Source organism: Xenopus tropicalis, chromosome 4 (assembly GCF_000004195.4).
Source record: "Xenopus tropicalis strain Nigerian chromosome 4, UCB_Xtro_10.0, whole genome shotgun sequence".
NCBI classification, from domain to species: Eukaryota; Metazoa; Chordata; class Amphibia; order Anura; family Pipidae; genus Xenopus; species Xenopus tropicalis.
In genome coordinates this window covers 37585374-37605759 of record NC_030680.2, presented here as the reverse complement: position 1 = coordinate 37605759, position 20386 = coordinate 37585374, and the positions used below count along the sequence as shown (strand labels likewise).

At 41.5% G+C, this 20386-nt stretch overlaps 2 protein-coding genes and 1 non-coding gene across 3 annotated transcripts in view; 1 reads left to right on the top strand and 2 right to left on the bottom strand.

Moving 5' to 3' along the window:
* Positions 1 to 956: 956 nt before the first annotated feature.
* Positions 957 to 15009, bottom strand: pgghg (protein-glucosylgalactosylhydroxylysine glucosidase). The gene is made up of 14 exons (XM_002939332.5): positions 14804 to 15009; positions 13223 to 13481; positions 11782 to 11989; positions 10124 to 10553; positions 9647 to 9766; positions 9045 to 9176; positions 8180 to 8291; positions 7386 to 7458; positions 5225 to 5361; positions 4557 to 4690; positions 4198 to 4293; positions 3576 to 3673; positions 1720 to 1931; positions 957 to 1145 (listed from the first exon to the last, which is right to left on the bottom strand). Exons 1-14 carry the CDS (start codon positions 14822 to 14824, stop codon positions 1084 to 1086), a joined length of 2094 nt encoding a protein of 697 aa, XP_002939378.3. The 5' UTR covers positions 14825 to 15009; the 3' UTR covers positions 957 to 1083.
* Positions 15010 to 18261: 3252 nt separating this feature from the next.
* trnaa-agc lies at positions 18262 to 18334 on the bottom strand. Its single transcript has one exon. It is a non-coding gene; the product is annotated as a tRNA-Ala (tRNA).
* Positions 18335 to 18411: 77 nt separating this feature from the next.
* Positions 18412 to 20386, top strand: part of usp6nl2 (USP6 N-terminal-like protein 2) — a 56156-nt gene continuing 54181 nt past the window's right edge. Inside the window, exon 1 of the mRNA XM_031900687.1 lies at positions 18412 to 18631. The gene's annotated coding sequence lies outside the window, so the exon portion shown is untranslated. The remainder of the gene's footprint in view (positions 18632 to 20386) is intronic.

Below are 20386 nucleotides of genomic sequence, written 5' to 3'. Positions count from 1 at the left end.
TATATATATATATATATATATATATATCAATCCAAATGGTGTCCACACTCCAAGGCTCAATATTCTGCGGGGTGCTTAGCCAAAATTATGTCTGTATAGAAAATAATCATCTGTGGCCAGCACACCCTTCAATGTTTCATCAAATTTTTTTTTATTGTAGATATATTGTTAAAACCAACGTTTCGGTCCTTATTAGGACCTTTCTCTCTGTGTGTGTGTGTGTGTGTGTATATATATATATATATATATAATATAATAAAATATGTGTGACGCTGGCCTTAAAATACTCTACTTTTGATGTTCAAATTGCCCTGCATTTGGTTTCATCAAGTGACCCATTTGAACCACATTCACTAGCTCAAAAGCCATTTATCAGTAATGATTGACTCTTGACTCCCTAGGACCAATTCGGCAGCTTATCTGCCCATGTAGGGGCAGAAACGAGGGGTCTGGGCGACCAATATCTGGCCTGAAATTGGCCAGATCTCGGTCGGCCAGGTTAGAAAATTCCGTCGGATCGGGGACCACATTGGCTCGTTGATGCGGTCCCCGAACCGACTGCCCCTTGGGGCCAAACGATCAAATAATTTTTTTTAACTACACGCTCCCCGATATCGCCCACCCGTAGGTGGGGATATCGGGTGCAGATCAGCTCACTTGGCGATCTCGCCAAGCGAGTGGATCTCAGCGTGTATGGGGACCTTTATTCCTTATAAGTCACAGTTAATTTATTTGCTGGTATCAAATGCCTGTTATCCTTCTTGTGTTTAAGTCCATGTTGGACTTGCTTTAACAATTAGAAATCAGCTTGCTTTAGCAATTTATACTTACTCCTCCTTGTACACTTTATATGAATTTGTTTAGGGGGTGTTTGGTTCCCCTTTAAAGAATTCCGACTGACTTGGTTGAATAAAGTTGGGAATTAAAATGTGTGTTGATTTTTCATTTGTATTGAATTGAGATTTAGATTAATTTATTTGTTCATTTATACAAAATTTTGTCCAACTTGTTCTTTGGCAGGCATAATGTCAGCACCGATAATTATACAGTCATACAAAGCGATACAAAGTCATTATATAGAGTTCACTCCTGGGATTGTTTTAACTGAACTTGCCCGGCTCTTGTTGGGAATGACACAGGTCTACCTATAAAAAATATTAGAAATTGTTATTTAAGAAAAATTGTCAATACAAAATAAAAAGATTGTTCCTAAAAAAGTGGTAGTTTAACTTTACGTATGATCTAGGAAGTGACGTTCTATAACATACTAAAAGCTGAACTGAATGCACCGAATCCACAATTTTAGGAGCTGGCAAAACCTCGAATCCTTTTTGTGAAAGATTCGCCTGAATACCGAGCCAAGTTCTTATTTGGATAAGGAAGGGTTAAAGAGAAATGCATGCCAGAAGCATGGACTCAAATCTTGGCTGAAACCTAAAAGGAATCCTGAACTGGGTGCATCTAGGGTTGCAACGTCTGCCGGCATTTGTCATTGGGCAGAGGGCGGGCAGTGATGTCACGGGGAAGGGTAAGACACGGGCCGGGACATCACTGGGCGGGGGCTATGACGTGGCGATCACAATCTCAGTGAGTCAATACCTTTGAAAACCCGGAAGGAAGTTTTGACCCAGACAGCCCATCCAAAAACAGTGATGTCCGTGTCAAGACCGGACAGGTGGCAGCCCTAGGTGCATCCCTAATCAATAACGTATTACTTACCTATGTATAAAGGCAAACTTGGTTCAAGTTGACTAAAATAAATCTCTAGTGTGCAATTCTGTCCTTTAAGTACTGATGTGACTTCTATTGTGATAATATTACTGCTGAGGGTGAAATTCAATTTGTTGCCAAGATAGAAAACTCCAGTGATGTGCAGTCTGGGGATGTCATCAGGTAATATTGGGTCAAAGCTCAAATGGGCTTTAGCAATTCTAAAAAAGGGAAAAATTAAGGAAAATGAGTACTTATGTTATTTTTCACATAAATGTAAGTTTCAGTTAAATATAATTAAACATTTGTTTCCTGACACTCCTGATCCTATTGAGCGAATGATAAATGGTAAAGTTGAGCCTTTTATTTACAGCCTGGATGAGAACATATCCATTTGGACTGAATAAAAGATAATCAAGTTCAAGTCCTCCAAATGATTTCCATCATATACATATAAAGACCAATTTAGTCTAATATATTTGTAAATATATATATTCATGCCTTTCCCTTCCCTCCTATGAATATATTGTTGATGAATGCAATCAGCAATATATTCTTCAGAGCAGCTACAGGTGTCTGTGGTCTGAAACCGAACACTGTGGTAATTCTGCAAGACAGGAAGGCATTGAGCAAAGTGCCAAAAGTGGGCATTTTGCTTACCTTTTCACACTTTGCACACTGCCCAGGAGGTCATAAATTACTCACCAGTTGTTAGTGGCATAGCAAAATTATAGACTGCGTTAAATGCTTTAACAAAATGTAAGTACTGCTACCCCAGTGCAAATGCTTCTTCTTCCCTCCTCATAGAAGGGACTTAAAGGAACAGTAACACCAAAAAATTAAAGAGTTTTAAAGTAAAAGAAATATAATGTACTGTTGCCCTGCACTGGTAAAAGTTGTGTGTTTGCTTCAGGAACACTACTATAGTTTATATAAATAAGCTGCTGTGTAGCCACGGGGGCAGCTATTCAAGCTGGAAAAAAGGAGAAAAGCCACAGGTTACATAACAGATAACGGATAAGCTCTGTAGAATACAATAGTGTTTTATCTGTTATCTGCTAAGTGCCTGTGCCTTTTCTCCTTTGAATGGCTGCCCCCATGGCTACACAGCAGCATTCTTTATATAAACCATAGTAGTGTTTCTGAGGCAAACACACCAGTTGTACCAGTGCAGAGCAGCAGTACATTATATTGGAATTTCTTTTATACACTTGAATGTTTTGGTGTTACTGTTCCTTTAAACTTGTCTGACAATATTTATTGTGCATAAAACCATGCTGGAACAAACTCATAAGGTCTCTTTTGTAGGAAAGATGGCAGACTGCAAAGTATACACTGCCTCCTTGCCTAAATGCATTGCCACAGGTTTCTGTTTCAGAGCACAGAGACCTGCAGCTGGCCATATATATAAATAATTATGTACTTACAAGGGTAGTACGGGAGGAGGCATGTAGCTGTCCCCACAGCTGCCCATCCTCATCCTGTAACTTGAGAGTCATTCAGACAAACAAGTTGGGGAGCAACAGCAAACATTTTTTTTATCCATTGCAAGTTGGAAAGCAATGACCTGGGGAAGAAGTGCTCTCTCCAACTTGCATTCTACCCTGGGTCTTGGTACATGACCCCCATAGTACTGTGATATATACATGGGGGCTTCCTGCATAGGGAATTCACTTTTGTGCCCCACAAAAGCTTTGATCACTGAAGACACTGTCAGAAGAAGAGGCTTTTAAAACCTTTTTTAATTATAAACTGATTTAAAAAAACAAAAAAAACAATATGATATCACACGTTTAGTATAACATGCACAGGAGAGCAATTGGATTTGAATTAATGATATTTTTGATTTCTCAAATAAAACCAACCTTAGTCCAGTGTAGCCAAACAGTATGGCCTGAAGAAATCCACCCATCCCTGTGAGAAAATTCACCGCTCCAGATCCATCTGCATTCTCAGTCCAAATCTAGGAGCAAGCAGAATTCACCAAGGGCTATTTCTAAACTCAGATTAAGCTGCAGATCATAATGGTACGGTTCAGGGTTTATTAGTAAATGTGTGTGTACACATGTATACATATTGTGGAAATCAGTTATGTTGGTGCAGAACAGGGTTGCCACTTCATGCTTTTAAACTGATACTGTCATGATGTAATTACCCCCATTTATTATAATAGCATTGATATTTTTATTAAGTTTAATAGGATTATCTTATTTTATTACATGAATTGTTCAGATTATATATATATTAATTTTAATGCCTTTTGTAATGTGGTTCCATCTATTCCTGTAAGAATGCTTAATGTTTATTTTAATATGCATTAGCAGTTTAGCACTGGGTGGAGTAATGAAAGGTTGCACACACAGGAAGGGGAAGTGAAGGGGAGGACCAACTGTGTAGAAAATGTTTGCCCACTAATGGCCCTAAGGGGCTCCACTCTTTGTAAATGAGGCCTACATCTTCACTTTTTGTTATAATCATACTACTAACCTTAAATGGCTCAGTGACGTTTGCAAAGCACTTCTTCAGTTGCTGCTGTGCCACCTGAATCTTCTTCAGTTCCATCCAGCCAATAGCAAACATGCTCTGGAAGCCAATATGAGGTTTAATTTGTATACTTAATATTACATCAAATTCCTTAGTATTTTATATAAATATAATTATAATCATATTAATAACAATCATGTCAATTGTTGAACTGATAATGTAACATGCTTTCATTGCAAGTCATTGGTTAAGTGACATGTATACTGTACGATGTGTATAATATGTGCCCAGTCTAAATTAGATCAGGGGGCACTCTGGGTGCAGTTAAACAGGAACATCAGGGAAACATGCTGTTTTATTACCCAGGTCATTGCAGGACCATCAGGATCTGTACGGGACTCATACATTTGTAGGTCATTCATGCGTTGCTCAATGGTCATGGGAAACATCATAGGATAGCCCATCAAGACTACATCTGCCTGCTTCACTTTTAGCCCTGAAGAATAGAAGAATAATTTAAAGTATAGGTACCCATCACTAGGTTTGTTTTTAGTGACCACTAAAGGGAGACTACAATAAAAATACAAGCTGGCTCTATATATCCGAGCCTCCTTTTATTTAAGAAAGCAATTGGGAATTTCCCTTAGCCTCTCACACACACTCTTATCTCTGGACTAGTAAGGTCCTGTCTGCACACAGTGACTCAGCAGAACCAGAAAAAGTAAAAGTGTTTTTTGTTTTCTTGTCCAGTGCAAGAAATAACAAAAGCTACATATAACTATTGATTAAAACAATAGGCAAAAACTATTTTCAGCGTTGAGCTCATGTTAAAAAATGGTATATACTGCCCCTTTAACAAAATAACTGTGCACTAATGCACACTATCTGCCATGTATAAGCAGTGCACATACTGCCCACATACGGGGCATTTGCTCCAGGCAACAATAAAGAAACCCTGGACATTGTTTTAATATAAAAATGTTATAATCACATTACATTGCATTTTTATAAATATTAATCTGTTACCTACATATTTCATATCCATCAAATTCTGGATGGTAATTTATCTTCGGGTCAAAAGGCACTTTGATCTTGCTGGCTACATCTTTCCATGAGTCAGGGATGTGATGCTCCAGAGAAACAGCCAGGTCTATGGCAAAATTTAAGCTGTGTAGGATGGAAGTTTTTTAAAAGAGTACTACAAATAAGTAAACATGATTATACTGAATATCAGGGATAACATTACACTATATTAATTATATTATCAATTGTTATTTAAGGAAAGAATAAATCACATAGGCACCCCCCAGTGATTGTAATCACTTACCTGAATCACTTACCTTACCCCAGGCCTGCGCTCCTGTTAGCAGAAAACTGCACTGGCCCGGCGTTCTACTTATTAAGCACGTTATTAAGCGTTCTTCTTTTTTCAATACCCCCCTGGGCCCAGCACATCTGCATAAAAAAAGCTTCTCTTTTTGGTAAAGTTCGGCTTGTCACTCAACTGTGCAAGCACACCCGCGCATTAAAGATGATGCAGGAAGAAAATCGTTGGTGATGCACAGTTTTCTTCTAACAGGAGCACAGACCCGAGGTACCAGTTAAGTGATTACAATCACTGGGGGGTGCCTAAGATTTAACACATCCAATTCACACTTTTCTCTTGCTTTTGGCTAATGCCCCACGGGGGCTGGCCTGGATGCAGGCACGCGTGGCAGCAGGGCCAGATTTCTATCCGGTGCGCCCCGAGGCCGCCCCTGTGGGAGTCCCCCGTGCGCATGCGCGAACGCTCCCCCCCAGTGCGCATGCGCAAACGCGGCCCCCCAGTGCGCATGCGCAAACGCGGCCCTCCCAGTGCGCATGCGCTACGCGCCAGCTCCCCATTGCGCATGCGCGAACGCTCCTTTTAACTCCCATACGGAGCAGTGGGGAGAGGTCCCGACTGCTCCGTATGGGAGCAAAATTTAAAAATGTTCTTGCGGCGGGGCGGCATGCCGCCCCTAAACTTCTGCCGCCCTAGGCCCGGGCCTTTGTGGCCTCTCCACAAATCCGGGCCTGCGTGGCAGATACCGGCGCTTAAACATGAAAGTTTGCATTTCCGAGCAGATATCCGCCACATGTGCCTGCACCTTGGCAGACACAGTGGTTCTGGGTGCAGGCAAACAAGAAAGCTAATGTCAGCTTTCTGCCATTTCTTTTCTGCAAGCCAAGATCAGCCTTCATATGTCGTTAGCCCAAAAGTCTAACTTTGTACTTAAAAAAATTCTGTCATGATTTTTATGGTGTACTTTATATTTCTAAATGTCATTGTTTACATAGCAAATAATTCACTCCACCATTTACAATTTTATTTTTGAACCAGCAAATATATATTTTTTAGTTGTAATATTGGTGTATAGGTGCCATCTCAGTGCATTGTGCCTGAGTCTGAGCTTTCAGAAGGAGCCAGCGCTACACATTAGAACTGTTTTCATGTAAGCTTATTGTTTCTCCTACTCCCATGTAACTGGAGGAGTCCCAAGCCGGACTTGGATTTCTTACTATTGAGTGCTATTCTGATATCTACTGGGAGCTGCTATCTTGCTCCCTTCCCATTGATCTGCTGATCGGCTGCTTGGGGGAAAGGGAGGGGGATATCACTCCAACCCTGGGAAATGATGAATATGGCTAGCCCCATGTAAAATTTCTAAATTAAATATAAAAAAAAATCTGATCAGATTTCAATGCAGGATTCTGCTGAAGAAGTTCTATTAACTGATGTGTTTTCCCAAGACAGTAATTCCTTAAATCCCAAAACACTATTATCCTTAGCAGTATTATACCTTTTCTATATGCCTTGGATTCCTAACTCTTATTCATTTAATTCAAATTAATTAATTAACAAGTTAAATAAACTTCCCCCTTCACAGAATAAACACTTCTTTCCATTTCTTGTTTCTGTGATGCCATTCACTCATATGAACTCAAACATTTACCTTTGTATTTCCTTTAACATACGGTTACTGACATCTAGAGGTGTTTACCATAAAAAGTATGAGCAAGGCTGATATTAAGGGTAAATCTGGCCTTGGCACTATCATTAAGGCTAATGTCACACCTGGAGTTTTCCCCTCATAGGAGAAAAAGTAGAAACGGTGCAGCACGGTGTGCCCAGTGCCACCAACAGTGACAGAAAAGGAAACAACCATTACCTTGTCTGGACCAAAGCATTGGTGTATGCTGAGTTGTTAACATCCCAGTGATACTCATCGGGGGGCATCACACCTTTAAAACAAACCAAAAACATATTCTTGTTATGTAAAATAGTAATAGGGATTTAATAGGTTTAGAAATGTCAAACTTGCTGGAATGCATCATATAACACTATTTTAAAGGAATGCTAAATGTGAGAACAGATTATTTGCAAAATTCAGTCAGTTTCCAACCAATCTGTACAAAATGCTGTAGCGCACATATATTAACATTTGCATGATCTTTTTTTCCTGCAGTCATGTTTTGTTCCAGCTATTGTCCCTAGATTTATGAAAAATTTTAAATGAATTAATGAAGATCATGTTAAGCCGAGGCAAAAAAAAGTAAATCATAATTTTCTGTAAACAGTTTAGGTGGCATTATTTTGATTTCTTACATTTTTTAAACAAATCTCAAATTGTGGGTAACAAAATTGCAGCTCAGTCCTTTTGGCAGGCTACATTTACATTCTTCATCACTCTATTTGCTTCAGTGGTGAATAATAATAAAACATTCTCCGAGTGTATGTTGCCTGCCAATATGACGGATTTGTCTGATCAACCTTAAAGGCATTTTTGGGTTACTGGAGCATTATATATAATTTAGTAATCAATGCTTTACTTTTATATAAATAAGTAAAAAAAAGGGGTTTTGTTAAAGTCATTGTCTGAGTTCTAATATTAAATGCTACAGATAACTAGATAAAATATATAGATTAAAAAGTAGTATAAGTATGCACAGTATTTGGGCTAACCATTCAGATGATAGTTCTGCTCTTCTTTGCTCCATACCACTCTGCTACACCAGTATTCAGCAACTGAGCTCACTACTTCCCATCCTCCCTCAGAAGCAAAGAAGTCCAAGTCCTAATAAAGGGATAAACTAAATTCAGCTATCAAAATTGGCACATAAACGTGGTGGCTATTACACATGCAATATTAATGCAAGCAGCTAAACATCATCTCTGTTTAGTTCAACAACAACAATATGTTCATAAATCACATGTGAAAGCAGTTCCTGTATAAAGTTCCCCTATCTGTGTAGTGCACCACTCACTTGTGGAAGCAGTTCCTGTATAGAGTTCCCCTATCTGTGTAGTGCACCACTCACTTGTGGAAGCAGTTCCTGTATAGAGTTCCCCTATCTGTGTAGTGCACCACTCACTTGTGGAAGCAGTTCCTGTATAGAGTTCCCCTATCTGTGTAGTGCACCACTCACTTGTGGAAGCAGTTCCTGTCTACAACCAGCTGTGCTGCATACTTCAACAACAGTAAGGCCACTGTCCTGGGCATATTTGAAGCTGGCCAAGGCCAGACCAGTGAGCTTTACACAGAAATTGCTCCCCAAGTGATTGTTGAAACCAGATGATAATCGAAATAGACAGCTTGTGGGTTTTACATAGGAAATTCTTCATTAGGTGATACATAAACCTTTTACTGGGACATTGCTGATTGGGTTTTTTTTGCCCAAGGCAAGTGGGCAGAGTTAGTAGTATGACTGCAAGGATTAGTGCTCTGCAGCCAATTTAATAAACATGTTATGTTAGTAATATTAATAGCATGTTATTTGCATTTACACAATATTGTTGTGCGGTGCATCTTAAAAAATAAAAAGTTTACCTTAGTCAAATAATAATATTGTTGGAATGCTAATAGAACATCTCCGTTAATGTGAATTTCCTGGTCTCCATAAATGTTGTCAGGGCAGACTTCACAGCCAGTTAAAGCACTTTCCCAGGGAAACTTAGCACCCTAAAAAAAGAAAAAAAATTTATACCTTATTGAACTATTTCCAAACATTATCCTACTAGTGATAAGTCTAAAGCAACAGGACCTATCAAGGATTCATGACTAGACTCAGGCAGGGTTTCCCCCATTCTATGACATAGAGCCCGTGTGGGGGTCTGGGGTGAGACTGGTTTAACCATAGGGAAGTTCATTAGGTCTTCTCTTTTTCTATGCCCCTATTATGTGCTGAATATTGTTTACATCTATAAACAACACTGTTACAATTTTGCATGATTTATTTGATTTCATATTTTGGGAAAATATCCATGCATGTTATATTAATATGTTAATATAAACCTTGTATTTTAATTATGTATAATAAAGGTTAAGTTTTAACTTAGCAAAATTTGTATTTTAGTTAGTATTGCCCTGTTCAAGAACAAATTTGAAGACTCATCTAAAACCCTTTAGCACCAAACATTATGAAAACTGACCTTGTAGCCTTGTTTCTGGGCATTTTGCAGCGCTCCCTTGAGGGTCCTTATCCTGTATTTGAGAATGTGCTTAGCCATCTCTGGATAGAACAGTAGGATGTTTGGATACACCCAGATATCCTTATGAAACAGAGAACTCTATGCTGATTACAGTTAACCACATTTATATGAATGAAACACTAGAGATTACAAAGAAAACCAGTTATTTACATGTATATTTTAGAATAGAGTATCTCAAAGTTTGGGTAAGGAGCTTGTTGGTTTGTGCATCTCTTCAATGTACACTATAAATAATTTTACTGTAGTGGCCATGTTTACAGTGTGTTCAGATCATCAAGCTAGAATAGAATTGCCTAAAATATTTTTTTAGGAATATTTAGAATTTTATTAAATGTAAAGTGCATTTATGATGTTAATTTATGTGTGGTATAATTCAGAAATCTGAGCTTATTTTAATCCTGACAAAATGAATCATACCTGATCCCAGAATACATGTCCCCAATAGTCTTCTTTGCTGCGGCCATTGGAAAGGCCACCAGGGCTTATTCCATAAAATTCACCAGAATACCCCAGTTGTGGAAGGGAAGAAAGTAGATAATAAAGACAGCCATTCACTGATTGTATCATGGACAAAGAACTATCCATCTCTATAGAACTTTGTGCCCAGAACTCTGCCCAAGCTCTTTCATGAGAGGAACACAGCTCATTTTCAGCAATTAATGTGAGGCCTTCAGCAAATTTTTCTTTCACATCTTTTTCAGTTTCACACACTGCTGCGAGGAATACCCAAGTCTTCTCCTTACTACTTGTGAGCTCCAGGTATGGAGGGACAGGAGTCCATATCATATGGATAGACTTAACAGGACATGACTCTGTTTCTGACTCCAGAGTACTTCCAAAGATATACCTATAAGATATATTAATACAGGGATGTAAGAACACAATATTTCTGAACAATACATAATTGCCATGACCTGAACTGTAGGCTGATGTCAGACAGACTGCTTCTTGGCATGTAAATAAACCCAGGCTGAGAATCAGCCTCTACGCTGGCATCAGCCTTTTCATGTGCCTGCACCCAGAACCATTGCATCGGCCCAGTTCCAGGCTGACAGAGCAGACTTTGGCACAAAATGTGAGATTATGCATTTCAGCCCTGTCTGGCATTATCTTAAATGCAGTAATCCAGTTCCGAAGTGTAGCCATATCGTTTTACAAATGACAGATGATCACCACTAGACAAAGCACATGAAAGTGCAGTTAAGGGCTCTGGCACACGGGGAGATTAGGTGCCTCCCCGAAATGCCATCCCACCACCGAAAATGAAAATCGCTGGTGGGATGGCATTCGCGGCGGCACAATTGAAGTTTCCTCTCAATTTCAGTGAAATTGTGCCACCGCGTATGCCATCCCACCGGCGATTTACATTTTCGCTGGTGGGATGGCATTTCGGGGAGATTAGGCGCCTGCAAACAGGGAGATTTGCCGCAGGCGACTAATCTCCCCGTGTGCCAGAGTCCTAACAAAAAGACTTCTAAGAGATCTTGTCTTATCTTTTATTACAATGTGTTTGCTATCTGTCCTGCTATGTTTAAGGTGGCCATACACGCACTGATATTATCGTACGAAACCTCGTTTCGTACGATAATCGGTGCGTGTATGGCATGTCAGCGAGCCGACCGATATCGCAGGAAGCTGCTGAAATCGGTCGGCTCGCCGATCGGCCAAGTTAGAAAATTTTGATCGGGCGCCATAGAAGGCGCCTGACCAAAATTCTCCCTTCAGAGCTGAATCGGCAGAAGGAGGTAGAAATCCTATTGTTTCTACCTCCTTACCTGCCGATTCAGCCCTGAATGGTGTGTGGCGGATCTGACGATGTTTCGTGCGACCGACGGTCGTACGAAACATCGTGAGATCGCCACGTGTATGGCCAGCTTTAGCCATCTGCATCCATTGATTAAAGACAGTCTGATCACTTAAGATAATACTTATTTTCCCCTAATAGCCTGCCAAATAAAACTACATAATTTAAATGGAAAACCCCAATGTCAAAAAACAATTGTAATCTGACTAACATGCAAGTTATTTTTAATCTTTCTTTCTTCCCCATGAAATAATAACCTGTTCATACTCACTTAAATTCCCTAAAGTCTGGCCCTTCCTGCAAATTCAGATCTGGACTTTCTATCTTGAACTTGCTTTGAAGGTCCACACTGACTGGATGGGTTCCTTGTGTTGATGTTAAAGTCACAATGTTTACCAAGAGGTGACAGTAACTGCGATGAGCAAAGGTCTGATGGGTTGCAGTAAATGACGGACACTGCAGCGTGTGGATAAATGTACCTAAGGACAGATTAGAGAAATATAAGAAAACATTATTGAATACCTTATGGACAACATGTGAAAATACTTTGCTGTGGCACTGCAAGAGGAATGATACCATTCATAATTAGGAAACAAAAAAAATCAGACACAACTGTCGTAGACACAGCGCGATTGCATTCAAATTTGCCCGTTTGCAACAACAAGCCCTGGGGAAGGTATCACCGTACCACAGATTTACCATGGGGATAATACTGTACATGTTTTGTTGAGATTCCCTGTAAACCGCTGGTGGGATGGCATACACGTTGCTGCAATGTCCCACAGTCGCCTGAAGTTTCCTCTCAGAGAGAAATCACCCAGACCAACGCCCATTTTAGAGGCATAAGACCACCATTAAGGGAGAACTAAATGCCCCAAAGGCAAAAGCCCCTATAGACTACCTTCCATTGTCCCCCATCCCTGCTCCTTCTCCACAGTGTCTATTAGATGCAAAAGCGTCCCTGTCTGGAAAGTAGAACTATAGATGCAGAGTAGCACAGCATCCTCCAAATACTTATTTGGTAGTAACTCTTGTTTTTATTCAAGCAAAGCTTGCCCCCAAGTCAGGAATTCAAAAATAACTACCTGGTTTGGGGGCACTGAGAGCAACATCCAAGGAGGTGGTGAGCAGCATGTTGCCCCCGAGCCACTGGTTGGGGATCACTGTTCTAGGTCTTTGGATTTTGTTTGGCAGGGTCACTGACACTGAGCTTTCTGGCACATGTGATTAAGAAGAGAGAAATAAGAGATTCAAAAATCCAGAAAATGATGCCTGCTGTACTACTCTGCATTTATAGGCTACAAGCAAATAAAAAAGAGGGGGTTGAACAATGCAGCTTTTTTTACACAGGCAGATGCAGGGTCAGACTGGGGGATGCAGGGCCCACCCGAGGATGCCGACCCAAGGTGCCACCACCGCATCCCCCATAGGGGTCCCGCCACTCCCCTATAACCTCCCGCAGGGGCCCCTACGTCCTCTTTCGACGCGTATGGGGAGGGACACCAGTGGCTGGGTGAGTGCCATTAGTAATCGGTCTGAGCTGTCTGGTGCCCTGGTGGCCCAGTCCGACCCTGGGCAGATGGGTTACTAAATATTTTGTACACACACACACAAAAAAAAAATGAAATACGAAAAATTGTTTCACATTGTTCTCAATGTGCTTTTTTTAAAAAAAAAAATTCTATGACATATCAGCCTTTGTTTTTTTTTACCTCTTTTGATGTTTAGTGCAAAGTTCTCAGTTAGAAGTATTTCTTTAGCTGCAACCAGCTTGAAGCATGGGCTAGGGATTTCAGCTCTGTGGCAGTTGCCTCCAGCTCCATTGTAAACACCATTCACATGAAAAACATCTCCATAAACTCGAGTACCCAGATATCCATTAGCTAATGTTGCCATGAGACGAGGGTCTGACGGTAGTGAGCTTGAGGAAAAGATCCACCGGCCATCTTCCATGGGAGACATTACTTTGACCTAAGAAGGATTTTATAGAAATAATTAAAGGGATTCTGTCATGATTTCTATAAGACGAGGGTCTGAGCTTGAGGAAAAGATCTGGTGGCCTGTATGACATACATCTAGTAACCTAAATTGCTTAAGCAGGCTCTGAACCAATTGTTTGCTTTGTTTTATCGGTACATGTATGGCCACCATAAGGGGGTCGGGAGTGACTGGGTAGTTTTTGGGAGAGGAAACAACAGGCAGAATGAGTTGTGAAGCACATGGAGATTTCAAACCCCCTTTACGGCAGTGACAGACGGGAAGATTAGTTGCCCCACCACAAAACTTCGTTGCCGCAGGAGACTAATCTCCCCGCAATGCCATCCCTCCAGCAAGAATGTAAATCGCCGGTGGGATGGCGTACGCAACGCTACAATTTCTGAAGTCTCCCGAAGTTTCCTCTCAAGGCAACTTCGACCGACTTCGCCAAATCGTTGCTAAGCGTATGCCATCCCACCGGCGATTTACATTCTTGCCGGTGGGATGGCATATCAGGGAGATTAGTTGCCTGCGGCAACAAAGATTTGTGGCGGGGTGACAAATCTCCCTGTCTGTCACTGCCGTAAAGGAGAGGAACAATCTTTCTCAAATGAAGGGAGGCTTAGAGACAAACATCCCTCCCACTAAGGTGCCTTGAACTCTTATGGAACCATTAGCCCCACTGAATCTGTGCAACCTGGAGAAACAGTAACATCAAGGACTGCAGTATATCAGTGGCTTGGCTACACATGGCTATCTACGGGACACTCTGGGTAAATCATGCCAGTTGGTAGCACTAACTCTTTTGAACTTATGGCTTAAAATGGCACCAATATCTTGGGCTAAAAACAACACAAAAAAAACTTTCTGGTTAAAAATGTGCCCCTGTCCAATGATTGTGCCCTAGGCAGGCACCTACTCTGCCTACCCATAGTTCTGACACAAGGGCACTGAAGTTATGCTAAACTAAATGAGTGTAAGCTTCTTTAAATAAATGTAATTTTAGAGATCTTTTGATGGCAGAAAGATTCAGATAAAGTCAAACAGATCATAGGAGTGATTTCTAGAGAAAGTGTGCAGCCCTTGCAAAGTCTTGAATGTGAGTGTGTGAGGAGGTAATAGAAAAGGTGCTGAGGAGCATGTGTTTTATACCTTATATTTACGTGGCGGCTCTGGTATGGTAAGAATGCCCATGGAAACATGCAGAGCACATCTGTGCTGATCATTACCAGCACTGTAACACTGCAGGCATATAGCTTTATACATAGGAAGTAGCAGTACAACACACACACATGCAGTAACCCTGGTCCTCTTACCTTATCCTCTTCTGTAGCCATCTCAGATTACTTAGCAAAGCTTTTCTTGTTTGACTCCCAACGTTGCTTCACAGACAAATTCCTTTTCACTTGGGAATCTTTTCACTAACAGGAAGGATACATTTTTTTTCTTTCAAGTGAAACTTTAACAGTTTCCCTGACAGGGCACTTCCTCCTAATACGTGTGTGTGTGTGTATGTGTGTGGTGTTGGGGGAGTGAGTAAACCCTCCTAGAGCAGCATTCTCCTGATTTATTCTCCCATAGTCATGTGCTGAATTCTGAGGGGGGGGGGGGGGGAAGAGTAAGCTGGGTTGCCTGGGGCATCTAGCCAGCTTTGCCCATGCATCATAACATAAAGAAGAAACTACTGAATATTGAAAAGTGCTTGTATTGTGTATCTGACTGTACAGCATCAATCTAACAGCCTGTCTACCATCTTACACCTTAACTCCCTTTTATATACCACCCCTCATCTTTTGTAATGTTTTCCAAAAAACACACCATACAACCACTTTCTGTCAGATGGGCAAATGAGCCCAACCACAACAGGTCTTTTCTGGGATCCTTTGTCCAAGTAGAATCACCATTATTTTCACAATTAAACGTAAAGCTGAGCAGAGGCCACCAAACCCATGGCAAGAATTCCTCAATCACTCAACCTGCCATACTGGCATTTGTCTCTTTAACCCCTTCCTTACCTGCTTCTCATCCACTTACCCATTTTTTTTTTACAAAAAGGGATATATTTTTATAATAATAGTACACACCTTAAGTAAATCATGGCACAGACATTACATCAGTAAGCACCAATTAGAACTGATGACATCACCAAACACGGTTTATAGGGATATCATTTACAGGATATTCATGGCTTGTGTATTATAATTTTTTTAAGCTTGATACTGGCAGACAGAGAGTTGGAGTATGGAGAATGGAGAATCATAAAGCATAATAAATTGTGGAGCTTTAAGGAGCTTTGCAATATATTCTTAGTTTTTCTGCAAGATTCCATAGTACAAATGCACAAAACTGACAAAACTGACTTGGTCAATTTGATGCCAGTAGTGTAGGAGTATATGAACATTGTAGGAATTTCTTGTTATATGAATCAAAATGTAACAATGAAAACTGAGTTTTGCAACATTTGTGGCAACTTGATAGAAGTAGTAACAATGTATAGAGAATATGAGTATTGGCTGGTTTTAGCACCTGAAGTCAATGGACAATAATTGCTGTTTTGCAATATTCCACCTGGTGGCAGCAGTGATAGACAATATGGAGAATTTGAGCTCTTGCCGTGATGTCAGTAAGATAAACTGGTATATTTGACACACTTTTTTTGGCAAATTTGCCAAATTAAATAGTGCAAATGTGCATAGGTGGGTCAGCCTGGGGCCAACATTGTAGGATTTATGGACAATCTGAGAATTTGGTCATAAAAAATAAATATGAAAAATATGTTGCTTTTTATTTTGCACAATTTTGCTTCAAGGGCAGCACAGAGGATTCTGGGGAAACGAAATGTGGTGGAGTTACAATAAGAAGAAAAGGACTCCAAGCCAGTGCATTTTGAAAGATGAGGACCAGCTGGAGTAAGTAACTAGAAAAACACTTGCTGAAAATATGCACCATACACATGGTGTGGCATTAGCCTAAGAGTTTTGGTAGAAATTTTGACACCACCAGTGACATAGACATGCCCTGCAGTATGTGCCTTTTTCCAGTATAGAGACTCAAATGTAATGCATTCATTTTAAAGTGTGTTGTAATACCAAGCAATTGCTATAATATTGTGTTTGTGTTGTGAGTAATTCCCAAGCAGAGTGTAAGCAATAGAAAATGAATGTCGTGGACAGACAGGGCAACCATTGATGGCTCCACATGCAGTCGCATGCTCCACTGCTTCAGACAGATGTTGGAGGACTTCAAGTGATGGATTTCAATTGAGTAAGTTAGGTTTTAGGTGCAAATTGCTGACAGTGGGTGACTGAACTATTATCTATTACTGTGGGTGACTGGGTGAGGGGGCTTAAATCAGGGTGACTCCACAAAGATACAGGTGATCTAACATTCCTGTTATTTGCCTATTGCAGTACTACAATATAACAGACCCTGTGGTCACTAGGGGGCACAGACCACAGGGTATTCTGTATAGTAGCCTCCTCTCCTGAGCCCCACTCCTACCTTGAATGTCACATCCCAGTGGCATAACTATTGAGGGGCAGACCTTGTGGGGGACTCGGGAGAGAGAAGGGCCTGGGCCACGAGGTCTGCTTCCTCCATTTTGCATGTAAATCCCCTCTCCACACTAGCTCCCAGGTAGGAGAGTGGGCAGGGAGTGGGGATTTACAGGCAAGTGCATGGGGGGGGGGGGGAGGAATGTGTCAAAGCAGATTGAGGATGCAAGAAGCAATAATTTTGGCTCATCTAATGCAGAGAGTGCTATGTCACTCTCTGTACTACCAATGCAGCTCACCTCAGCCTCCCCCAATGCAAAAAGTGTGGAGGGGTAAGGGGGGGGGGCATTCCCTAGGCCGTCTCTGGGAGGCTCTAGGGGCTTAATTGCCTTATCAACCTAATCTAGGGGCCTAATCACCCCTGAAACCTGGTGCTTTCTAGTTATGTCACTACCCTCATCTAGGGTTGCCACCTTTGCAGGGTTTTAAAGGGGTTGTTCACCTTTGGGTTACTTTTAGTATGATGTAGAGAGTGTTCTTCTGAGACAATTTGCAACTGGTCTTCAATTTTTATTGGTACATTTTTCATTGTTTTACTTTTTGTTCCACAGCTCTCCAGTTTGGAATTTCAGCAGCTATCTGGTTGCTAGGGTCCAAATTACCTCAGTAGCCAGGCAGTGGTTTGCGAGAGTGACTGATATATGAATAGTTGAAGGGCTGAATAGAAAGATAAATATTAAAAAGTAGCAATAACAATAACATTGTAGCCTCACAGAGCAATAGTTTTTGGCTGCCGGGGTCAGCAACTCCCATTTGAAAGCTGGAAAGAGGCAGAAGAATAAGGATTCAAAAACTATAAAAGATAAAAAATGAAGACCAACTGAAAAGTTGCTTAGAATTGGCCATTCTACAACTTTTTAAAACTACCTTCAGAATGTTGAAAGCCGGGCAGAAGGTTCTGACCCAGACAGTCCCTTAATAAACCCAGTGGCAACCCTTCCCTCATCTCTGGCTTCTCACTGCAGTACAACCATCACTACAATCACCCCTGTGTGTTCCAACATACAGCTGCATCATGGGCCACTGCATTGGACTTTATTGCTTCAGATTGTGCTCACACACACATACATTTTGAATTTTTAATATATTGAAAAATCACTATCATGCTTATAAACAGCAAGAACCCTAGTCATATAGATAGGCATAAGATTGTGTAAAGTGTTGTAGACTTTTTCGGTAGTTTCAGCTACAGGTGGCTTATAAAAGGGAAACCAAAAGCTTGGAGAATGCGGGCATCGATCCCGCTACCTCTCGCATGCTAAGCGAGCGCTCTACCATTTGAGCTAATTCCCCTTCCGTGGGAGGTTTCAGTATCTGCTCTTAAAAAGTGAATAGACATGTCAGTAAGCCGCTCTCACCAATAGAATAACAGGACTACATTTCCCTGCCTGCCTTGCTTGGAACCCAGTGCGCATGATCGCTGTGTGAGTGACAGCAGGGGCGTTGCTTGGTGTCAGACTGAGCGCTGCTTTGGCTCTCGCACCCCCGATAGCAACAACTGCACCGGGCGGAGGATGTAAGAGACTGGGGGTGAAAGAAGGGAAGCGACGCTAGCACCCCCGGATTCCCCTAGAACAGTGAGCGTTTACAGTAAGTCGATCATTTTCATTGTTCTAACGGTATGACTGGGGCAGCATCCTGCATCTGTTCTCCGCATGGGCTCTGGGCAGGCGCCTATAGGTACATACATAGCGCTCGGCTATAAATATCCCCGGTACGGTGTGCGCTGCTGCGCTGTGTATCCCTCCGAGCGGAGCGCTCACTTCTTATGGGGCGAATGCGCCACCGAGGGGCTTTGTGGGACCCCCAGGATCCCAGTGGGGACCAGGGCAAGCGCTATTCTATTGGAACAATTACATGTGGGCGGTAATTATGTACGATCTGGCACCATACCCTCGCTAATTAAACCGGGGGTAATTAAGCAGCGTTCCTGTGTCTGGCACAGATTTGTATCCCGCAAATTCAGGCCGAGTTTACCCCGTTTTCCTTTTACCCACCCTAAAGTGTTTGTGTGCCAATGTAAGAAGATGGAAAAGTGTTTTTCGCTTGTTTTATCGCATGTATATCGCATGGGGAGGGAGTCGTTTCTTTTCTACTCGGTAATGGGAGCGGGGATACCCGGGCTCCAGCTGCTGCTGAACATCCCTCCTTCCCTTCCAGGAGCCGCTCTTTGGGACTCGCTTGTAGATTAATGAGACGGGATGGTAGTGGGCAAATAATACAGAGCAGCTGGCAAATAACTACTACAGGCTGGTAGTCTTGGTATCCTCGGTATCCTCAGTATCCCCGACTCTTTGGTATCCCCGACTCCTTGGTATCCCGACTCTTTGGTATCCACGACTCCTTGGTATCCCGACTCCTTGGTATCCCCAACTCCTTGGTATCCCCACTGACACACAGGCTATATGCTTGTAAACTTAGTCATAGCAGTCACACCATTATAGGTACAAGAGTGGGAAATCTGTTAATTGTGTCTCTCATTGTGCCCCATAGTTTAAGAACCCACTTTGTTATTTTCCCTTAAAGGCAGACCCAACAGGAAGAAATGTTCACACATTCTTAGGCAAATCCTGTGGATTTTCTATGTTCCATCCTTTGCTGTGCTGGTGTTGGAAAAACAGTGCAAATAAGGTACATATAAGACCACCATTAATCTTGGGGCCACATATTACAAAGTTAGTAGGGCTCTCTGACCAGGGGTCATAGTTATTAGGCCACTAGTCACCTAAACCCCCTGGATGGCAGGCCCTGCCAACAAGTAAAATAGGGCCCCCATGGAGAAAAAAGGCTCCTCCTATTTACTGAAATCCAGACCATGCCCATTCATTAAAAGCCCCACCCCCATTTGTGTCCCATGCATGACTCTTTTCCATCTTTGAGCCCCAACTTTGGGCCACTGACTGCAATACCAGTGTATCCCCCTGATGGTGGCTCAGGACACACACATTAATGATTTGTATCCAGTTTGTAGCCAAAATACCTGTAAATCAGCAGCGTGGTACAGGTATAGGACCCATTATCCAGAATGCTCGGGACCAAGGGTATTCCAGATAAGGGGTCTTTCCATAATTTGGATCTCCATACCTTAAGTTTACTAAAAAATTAATAAAACATTAATTAAACCCAATAGGATTGTTTTGCATCCAATAAGGATTATTTATATCTTAGTTGGGATCAATTACAAGGTTCTGTTTTATTTCTACATAAAAAAAGGAAATCAGTTTTAAAATTCTGAATTATTTGCTTATAATGGAGTCTATGGGAGACGGGCTTTCCGTAATTCTGAGCTTTCTGGATAATGGGTTTCCGGATAAGGGGTCCGATACCTGTATTTATTAATTTCTT